This window comes from Paramisgurnus dabryanus, chromosome 7, assembly GCF_030506205.2.
Source record: "Paramisgurnus dabryanus chromosome 7, PD_genome_1.1, whole genome shotgun sequence".
Lineage (NCBI taxonomy): Eukaryota > Metazoa > Chordata > Actinopteri > Cypriniformes > Cobitidae > Paramisgurnus > Paramisgurnus dabryanus.
This window is the reverse complement of record NC_133343.1, coordinates 39,393,432-39,403,719: the sequence shown is the minus strand read 5'-3', so window position 1 is coordinate 39,403,719 and position 10,288 is coordinate 39,393,432. Positions and strand designations below refer to the sequence as shown.

Genomic DNA, 10,288 nt, shown 5'->3' with positions numbered 1-10,288 from the left:
TTTACTGTTATCTGAAAATTAATGTACAATGAATAATGAAAATTGTTCAGACGTTGCGCATAGCTGTCATTCTCTTTCAGATCAGTCACAGGGTGCACTGTCTGAAGAGGCTGGTAGGTCACAACAACAATTGTTAAATGCTTATCCGAATTCCGAGTCGTCGCAGCAATTCACCCATTTTGATTCGGACCCACAACTACGAGAACTGTTAAATACGCTTTACGCATACACACACCAAGATGGCGGCGCGCTACCAAGCACCTCAGGTCCATCTACTACCTCGGCTCCCCCTACAGATGTTATCGAGCCCATACAGACGCCCCCTTCCGATACACCGTCACTGAGCACAGTCGACATCGAAGCGTTGATACGTGATGGCGGAACCGTAAATGACTTTCACGTTTATCCGAGACCTCGTTTCAATAGCGTGGAACTGCAAAGATCCATGAATATGAGAGAGATTAGAGCCACAGATTTAGCATCGTATCACATACGCCTGCACGACACCATGAACGAAATGGTAACATTCGCCAGACGAATCGGTGGCGACAACAGTGTGATCAATTTCACACTAAGAGGTCCATGTCTCAATTCTGATTTATCTGTAATTTTATCCCCGGGAAATAATTACGACGTCACGTTATTTACAGATCAAATTGAAAAAATTTTACAGAGCGACGAGCGACTATTGTGTGATGATATGGTTGAGATAGGCGCTACCGTGGCAATGAACAGACAGGGAGGTGTTCGACGTAAACTTACGGATTTGGCTCTTGACCAGGTGATCAAAAGAAAAAAGACGAGTTTGTTTTGTCCTATGAATATCTCTAATAATTTGTGCTTCTCTATCTGTCTCACACATTTTCTCGATCCCGCGCTACCTGAGAGCGACCTGGAAAGACACGCTGCGGTCATTCAAAATGACGCGGGATTCTCGATTCAAGACAAGATAGGCCTTTGCGACATAGCGAAGTTTGAAAGTCTGTATGACGTCAAAATAGTTGTTTTTTACAGAACAACAGATGGACCGGTAGAAACATTCGCAAATCAGAGCGAACCGCACCAGAAAACGTTACACCTTTACTTGCACGACGAACACTTTTACACGATTCTCAATCTAAAGGCGTTCATCGGTTCCAACTACGTATGCAGGTTCTGCTATAAAGGCTACAACGACGTTAAACTTCACCACTGTAGTCGGATCTGCAACGTGTGTTTCGATCCCGATTGCTACAAACATCCTAAAAGAACCGTACATTGCTCCGATTGTTTGCGTTTTTGCAAATCCGATTACTGTTACAAAGCTCACAAGAAGATTCCCCTAGGCAGAGACCGTGTGCCGTGTGATATGATAAAATACTGTAAATTGTGCAACAGACGCTACGATGTTTCAGGCGCTAGAGTTAAGCACGAATGTAAGCCTTTCCAATGCGTCCATTGCGGCGAAGATCTCGGGACCGAGGGACTGCATCAGTGCTTTATTCGGCCTATAAATCCCAAGGATACTAGCGAGAAGTACATCTTCTACGATTTTGAAACCCGTTACAAAAACGGAAAACACGTCGCCAACTTTGTATGCGCGATCACTTTTCAAGGTGAGAAATTTGTAGCGGAGGGACCCTACTGCGTATCGTACCTAATCAACAATTTCAGGCAACGCCGATACAAAGGCTACACTTTCATAGCCCACTACGCGTCCAAATTCGATTCTTTTCTCATTTTGGAATATTTTTGCAAAGCTGGGCTTACATTGGACATCATCATGCAAGGATGCAAATTAATCTACATGTATGACAGCGTGTATGCTCAGCGATATATCGACAGCTACTCGTTCATTCCCATGGCCTTATCTAAGATGCCTGCTGCACTAAACTTGACTACGACGGAAAAAGGATACTTCCCCCATCATTTCAACAGGGTGGAAAAGGAAAGCTATGTAGGCCCCTACCCAGATAAAAAGTTTTACGGCTACGATAACATGTCCGACAAAAACCAGGCAAATTTTGACGAGTGGTACGCCACCGTCTCTGATAAAGTCTTTGACTTCCGACAAGAGCTGTACGAGTACGGCGTGAACGACGTGGTCTTATTACGAGAAGGTTGCATGAAATACCGCGACGCGTTCATCGCATGCACCGAGCTCGACCCCTTCAACTTTACAACGCTGGCTAGTTGTTGTATGGGCGTGTTTAAAACGCATTATCTCGACAGTAAGACGCTGGCTCTTACGCACAACAACGCGTACGTTCAAAAGAGTAAGACGTACTCGAACGCTTTGATCGAATGGCTCGAGTATGTTAAAAAGACTCGAAACTTGGACATTCACCATGCCCTGAACCACGGTGAAGTGTCTATCGGTAAATATTACCTGGACGGGTTCGCGGAAATCCAAGGTACGCAATACGGGCTCGAATTTGCCGGTTGTATGATCCACGGCCATTCCTGCCAGTATCCGCCACATTACACGCATCCCATGTCGGCCGTACCCTACGGCGTTCTCAGGAGACAGTTTGACGAAAAGGTTGATATTCTGCAGAATGCGTACGGGTTAAAAATCGAGGTGATGTGGGAGTGCGAATGGACCAAAATGAAACGAGACGATCCCTCGGTAAAAGAATTTATGAGTACCTACTCTGCTCCAGAGCGACTGAAGCCCAGAGACGCTCTCTTTGGCGGTCGAACGAACGCCTACAAACTCTATCACAAAACGGCAGAAGGAGAAAGAATAAGCTATGTCGATTTCACCAGCTTGTATCCCTTCTGTCAGTCTACGAAAACCTACCCCATCGGTCATCCCGAAATCATTTTTAATGATTTCGAGCCGATCGAAAACTATTACGGTCTTATCAAGGCCGTCGTGTACCCTCCCCGTAAATTACTGCACCCCGTCCTGCCGTATAGATGCAATGGAAAATTATTTTTTCCACTGTGTCGTACTTGTGCGCATGCTGAAAATCAGACATCGTGCTGCAGTCACACGGATGAAGAAAGGGCGCTCTCAGGTAGCTGAGTCAGTATTGAGCTTTTGAAGGCCGTCGAGAAGGGGTACGTGATCGCTAGGATCGATGAAGTTTGGCATTTTCCCCAGCGTTCTGATACGTTGTTTCGTGAATACGTGAAAACGTTTTTGCGATTGAAACAACAAACGTCCGGTTACCCCGCGAACGTTGTCACGGACGCAGACAAAGCAAAGTACATCCGAGATTATTACAAAAAAGAGGGGATAAGTCTCGACCCCGAAAAGATCAGTTACAACCCTGCACAGAGATCCATCAATAAACTACTGTTGAATTCTCTTTGGGGACGCTTTTCTATGCGCGAGAACCTCCCCAAAACGCTACTCATGAAAAAACCTGAAGATTTCACCAGAATTGTTTTCAACGGAACCACATCGCTGAAATATTTCACGTTCGTCTCAGACGACGTGGCTCTCGTTCAGTTTCAAAAACCCGAAGGCGAATTGTGCAAAACAAACGACATTAACGTGTTCGTAGGGGCATTTACGACCGCTCATGCACGACTGGAGTTGTACGAACTCATGGATAAACTCGGCGATCGTTTGTTATACTCTGACACAGACAGCGTTATATTCGTTTCAAGGGACGGCGACTGGGATCCCCCGCTGGGGGATTATCTGGGGGAGCTGACATACGAATTGGACGATGGTGATTTCATAACAGAGTTCTGTTCTAGCGGACCAAAGTCTTACGGCTATCGTACCGCTAAAGGCAAGGTGACTATGAAGGCTAAGGGAATAACCCTAAACGCAAAAAATTCTCAAACGATCCGATTAGACACTCTGATTGATCTGGTTGACGGCTATGCTAAATCGCGCGATAACTCGCGCTGCCTCCTGGCGCACACTGAAAACATTGTGAGAGATAAAAAGCATCTCAAGCTGCACAACAAATCAGTCGTCAAAAGGTTTAGAGTCGTTTATAACAAAAGAAGACTCTTGGGGAATTTCAGCACTGTACCGTATGGGTTCTGAACACAGGGGGATGCGGGAGGCTTCTAATTTTGATTTCAGGCTCCAACACCCTTTCTCATGCATCGTCAGTGGGCCGTCCAATTCAGGAAAGTCATTTTTCGTTAAACTGTTGTTGGAAAATGCTACGAATGTGATTTCTAAAAAGATTGATCGCATTGTGTTCTTGTACGATTGTTGGCAACCTCTGTATGATGAACTGCTTAAATTGTACAACATTAAATTTGTTGAAGGAATACCACAGAGTCTGAATGATGATAATTTATTCCCCAACGATCAGAATTCGTTACTCGTGCTAGACGACTGTATGGACGAGGCTAGCGCAAACAAGGAGGTCCAAAAGGTTTTTACTCAGTATGTCCACCATCGAAATCTCAGCGCTATTTATATCGTACAGAATTTATTTGCTCAAGGGAAATCCAGTAGAACCATCAGCTTGAACACCAATTATTTGATTCTGTTTAAAAACCCCCGCGATGCCAATCAGGTCGCCGTGCTGGGTCGTCAAATGTATCCCGGTAATGCAAAATATTTTATGGAGTGTTATCAAGACGCTACCAGCCAGCCCTTCGGATATTTATTGATAGACTATAAAGCGAAAACTCCTGAACAATATCGTCTCAGAACCGGATTGCTTTCCGACAGCCAAGTGGTTTATCTCCCGAAAAAAAGAAGACCGTAATCGATCGTCATGTCTGCGAGACTTCGAAAACATTTGCCTCTGTTAAAGATGCTACATAAGGCTACGCCTAAACAGAGGTTACTTATTTTACAATCGGCATCTGACGAGCTAATTTTAACGCTGTGCGAAGTAGCTCTTAACATCTTATACGGCACGATTCCGATCAGACCCAAAGATTATCGCAAACTGAAAAAGAGAAGAGCGGAGATTAAACTGGTAGCCGATAAAAAAATCAGCCTGTCTGCCAAGAAGCGCGTTTTGAACCAGAAGGGTGGATTTCTTTTGCCTCTACTCAGCATGGCGGTCCCCTTTATTTCCAGCTTAATAGCTTCTAAAACGGGGTGATTATGGAGTATGCGGAGAAAATGTATTTAGTTCCGCGCCACCAACTGGACAAGCTGAAATCTGAAAACGTTCGAGAGAACATACAGCAAGTTGTCGAAAATGATCTGGACACTTCCATAAGAAACATTTTACTAAGGTCCGATTTGGATCAATACGAAAAGGTCAAACTTTACTCCAACATCCTGACGAGGTATTTAGCGGTCGTTAAACAAGGGGATCAAGAGAGTGCCGCTTTAACGCTGTCCTTACCACAAACCACCAGCACCGTCGCCGATCGCAAAGACGACAAAGACGAGGCTGAGATGGACGCTGTTGCTGACGAAGTGATGAAGAACGTACCCTCTAGAAGCGTGAAAAACAGTCGGTACATATTAGAAAAAATGACCAAAGCTAAAGATCTGTCTGCGTGGAACACGTCGGGGGAGTTTGTGTTTAAGGGACGGCCTATTCCGGGGTCGCACATGCTCGATTTGATAAAAAGCATTACTAACCCCCAAAAGGTCAGAGACGATCGAAGACCGATGGGGTGGAGTGAGTTTCTACAAGCCTTTGCCGAATTAAACATACCCTTTTCCACATTTCCGAGTCAACATGTTAGACAGGCTATTCATTCCTTAAGAGGAACGCCTTCGCGGTCCACACCCCCGATAACTCATTCTAAAAAAGCTATGAAGCGTTTACACACGTCTACGCCGCGAACCGATTATTCAGAAGCAATGTTTAAATCCCCTTCTATCGACCGAAGAGCATGGATGGAATTTTGATGTACAACTACAGATTTTATAATAAAAACAGTAAACATAGAATGTCTTTGAGTCTTTATTTAAATACACCATAATCTCATTTATTCAATAAGCATGCAAAAGAATTACAAGTCTGGACACACATATTAATTTTGTCCTTATCATATTTTTCATTCCTACGTAATCGTTTCACAAAAAGCGATACCATTCTATCGTTTTTAATATAATCATTGCTATAAAGCTTCATCACGTCGCTATAGTCGCGACCTCTGATTAAATGGTAAAGAAAAAACACACAGTGCTGTCCACAAACATCCGTCGTGAGATCTTGAACTTGTTTGCCCGAATATAATATATCGGCGCTGTTGAGCGCTAAAAAGTTTTTGATGGTGTATGGAAAACGTTCATCCTCTGGAGGATTTCCGAAGCTGTCGAAAAAATACGATGATCCCTCTCGATCGAAATAAAGAGCCAGCCAGTGTTCGCCCGGCAACTCCGAAGGGTGAGTGTTGATTATAGCCATCGAGGGAAAGACCCTTAACGGCCTTTCGGGAAGTTGATCGCACGGGAGCACTCCGAGGAAATGAGTGTTACATGAAATTTTGTCCATGATAGCCGTGAGTTGTAGAGTATTCATTTCGCTCAATAATAATCGACCATGACCTGTCTGCGGTTTGAAATCTGTATGATCGAATCAAACACTGCATAAATAATCATCGTGACGGTGCGGGGTAGTGGATTTTTAAACTGCGCTTCCAGCCTGATGTTCCCGGATTTGACCAGCGATAGATGTTGACCGCACTCTTCGTCGGGGGTGAGATTAAACGCAAACAGCGAGTATCCCGCCAGAAATTCGTCTCTATCGAACGCGAGAGCGTGGTTTTTCAGATGTCTCCCCGTGGACATTACCAGTTGGTAATATTCACGCACAGCGGAGCCCGATTCGAAATCCGGCTGCAGCGGTTTTGACGGTATTTGTTTACCGTCGGCATAGATGGCCAGGAACTCCAAATCGTAATGATTGAAAGTGAATGGGTTTTTATCATAAGATCCAGAAAAAGCGTCGTTATCAACCATCCCCAGGATGATTGATTTCGGCAGCGTTCCTAAAAACAGATTTTCTTGATTCGAAACACGCGATCCTGCAGGTAGAGAGATGGTTTTAAGACAAACTCTGTCGACGGGGTACTTGGCGGTCGTGCTGAGCAGCGCCTGGGCGTGACCCAGTCTGACGGCTGGCGCCACACTTACTTTGTTGACAAATAGGGATGCCGACAAGATTTTTACTTTGTAGGCCACGTCATCGCTCCTCATCAGACAGAATTCATCCTTACTCCTGATCAGGCGTATTTTAACATTGACGCCGTTTATCAGTAATTTTTCCTGAAAGAAAATGTCAGCGTGAATAGGTACTAGCAGCTCTACCGCTTGGCTGCCATGTGTAAAAAAAGACGATCTCTTCAGCAGGCCTCTGTTTCGTCCTACGGGGTCACGGACATCCGTGTGACCAGCGGTATCCTTGTAAAACAGACCGGGCGTGAAAAGAGATTCCAGAGTATCTTTACTGTAGTTCATGAGACACTCTATGATGCATCTGTAAGGGTAGGTGCTTGAGCTCTGAGAGATCAATCGGTCGCCGAGGCTTATATCAAGTTGTGAGAACAGGGTCGCCCCAGCGTAATTTATTAGCCCGACAGGCGCGGGGTCCGCGATGTCGGCGCCGTTAGGTCTCGTGATTTTAAGCCGGAGAAAGAGCATCGTGTTATTTAGATCCAGATAATCTTCACCCGTGCCGGCGATAAAAAACTCCAGAGGTGCAAAGTCTGATATAGCCGATAAAGGTGGCACCTCTAAATAATCATTTTTCTCAAGAGACGTCTGCGTCGGCGGAACTGTAAATATATCCAGCTCCGACTTGATACATTCTCCAGACGTGTTGTGCAGTAACGCCATGTTAGAATATGGTCTTTAGGGATCTCTTCACCGTCGCGTTTCGTTTAGCAGGCTTCTTGCGCTTTCTTTGCGCTACTAAGCGTTTCTTCCGACCGCTATTTGTTTTCTTTATCGAATGACCACGCCTCCTCGCTCCCGGGGGTTTATACAGTCGTTTGCGTGCCATAACCATCAGGCCTGACCCGTCTTGAGGTTTATCGGTATGAAAGCTCGATAGAGCGTTTGAGACGACGTCCGAAACTATGTGTTTAGGAGCCGTTTTTAGGTGAGGCTTTGCTATGCTGAATCCTTTTTTTAGCAGCGGCACTGCCATTCTGAACAATCCTCTGAAAAGACCGCCTAGACCGGCGCCATACATGACAGCGCCTCCCGCGTATCCCGGTAGTCCAGAACCGGCCTGGTCCCGGTAATAGGCGACGTAATCGTCCGCGTTCATCGCGCGATGATTGTAATAGCTCATTTTCAAAGCACAGATTGTTTAGCCGGTTTAAAGTGCAATTTTACGACAACTTTTCCGTGAGAAAAAGGTATTTCGCGATTTTGGTCGTCCTTTAATTCGACTGTGATGTCCGTGATGAGCGACTTGTTGATCGACACGTAGTGAGGTTTGTCGTACCTGATACTGACGGAATCTTTGTCTTTACCCGTAATATGTACGCATCTCAAAAGGGGTACTTGCGAGTCTCCCACGGTCTGGTATTCGATAATGTCGGTGTAAACGTAAATTGTGTAAAAGCCGGCGTGGATATCAATTTGGTGAGGAGCATACGTCAGGACATCTCTTTCAAAATCAGCTTTTGCATGGTAGTTTTCTCGTCCTAAAGGAACATTCGGTATCAAACCTAAAATATGGGCTAGCTTTCCGTAGAAGGTCAATGAAACGTTGGGCTTAGCCGACAGATAAACTTTGTTTGTTATTTGATCGAGAGCCAGCACCCCTGATGTAGTTAGCACGGCGTTGATCGCTTTAACCACTGTCTGAACATTACCGTAGTACCCAGGATGGATATTTAATTTCCTTGAAACAAACAATCTCGATAGTTGGAGGCTGTCTCGGCACGCAAGCGGCCACGGTGAAAAATTCTTCTGTGTAGTTCTGCTCGTAACCTTTGGCGAAAGTGCCTCTGACTTTAGAAATTCTCACGACATCGCTTACTTTAAATTTAAACGACCGTGTCTCGTTCTTCATACCTGCGTACAGGTTTTGAAACACCAGGGACTCGTTTTCCTTATTGACGTCGACCGGCCGCATTTTAATACTCCTGTGATAACCGGTGTTGTATCCTAGCGTAATGTCTTGTAAAACATCGATGTATCGACGTGAATTAGTGGCCGTTAAAAGTCGCCACATCCTGCTTTTCAATGTCCTGTTAAATCTCTCTACGACGCTCGCTTTCAAATCGGTGGCGGTAGCGAAATGGTTAATGTCGTGCTTTTTCATCAAATCTTGAAAATGCTTGTTAAAAAATTCCTTACCCTGGTCCGTCTGCAATTTCTGTGGAACTCGTCCCTCTTTGAGTATAGATTCAAAGGCTTTAGTAACCTCAGGCCCGCTCTTATTCTTTAGCACACGCGTCCATGCGTATTTACTAAACACGTCTATGCAAGTCAGTAAAAAATTATATTATCATTCTCCGTGGAATAAGCGGTCATGTCGACGAGATCCGCCTGGAACTGTGTATCCACACCATAAACAACGACTCTATTCCGTTTGTATTTTATTGGAGCGGTTCTATGTAATGTGTATGCGTCCTCCCCTGACAACCACTCTGATCGGTAAGCCTAACGCCCGTGTCCTTTAAAACGGCATCTTTTAAACGCTTTTTACCTCCTAACGAACCGGGGTTAGATGGCGTGTAATATGCTTTCTTCATGAGCTCTGCCATGTTAGCTTTAACAAAGAGGGTATGATGATTCTGCTGTTTTGATGGTTACTCTTTAACTGTATTAGATTTCCAGAAATCGACGATGTCAAAAATTAGGGCGTCTGTGTCGTCGCCCTGCAGGTTTTCTGAGATTTCTTCTAGTTTCGAGACAATGTTCGGCTCGTCTTTTAACTCGTGAAGAATAGCTGCTGCGGCTCCTTGAATAGCCCGAGGATCAGCCTTTAGCCTGCTGCGCTGTAGAACGTAGTTGACGATGGGATGTAGGATGGGTTGAAACAGCTTGTCTGTAAACTCTCCAAAGTGCAAGTCGAAAAAATATGAGGGTGGTTCATACAGACAGGAATGTCGGCGCTGACTAGGGTGGTTTATCTCGCACCCCAGACACTCTTGCTTGATCTTGTTGTTGACGAGGTGGTTTAGCAGCACTCCGATCACTCCTTTAATGATTTTTAATCCGACGTCTGTAAAGCATCCATCTGTGCTATCGAGTGTGTTATCGGCAGCCTTAGCGCTCAGTTCTTTTAGGCGACTCAGACTCTCCTCTGATGGGCCTCTGAATTCTTCGGTAAGGTCGTCATCGGGTAAGTGTTGGTTAGCGTTGTCGTTGTAAGAGTCAACATCGATGTAGAGAGAAGGACCGGGGATGTTATCTGGATCGCTGTCTTGAGACATTGCTGGTGGAGGCGGTCCC

General features: G+C 45.1%; 1 protein-coding gene across 1 annotated transcript; it reads right to left on the bottom strand.

Annotated features, from left to right (window-relative positions):
- Positions 1–6,400: 6,400 nt before the first annotated feature.
- On the bottom strand, positions 6,401–7,711 carry LOC135734386 (uncharacterized protein F54H12.2-like). The gene has a single exon (XM_065253260.1). It carries the CDS (start codon positions 7,709–7,711, stop codon positions 6,401–6,403), a length of 1,311 nt encoding a protein of 436 aa, XP_065109332.1.
- Positions 7,712–10,288: the final 2,577 nt, after the last annotated feature.

Excerpts from the sequence above, each read along its gene's own strand:
- LOC135734386 (XM_065253260.1), bottom strand. The coding sequence starts at position 7,711 with ATGGCGTTACTGCACAACACGTCTGGAGAATGTATCAAGTCGGAGCTG.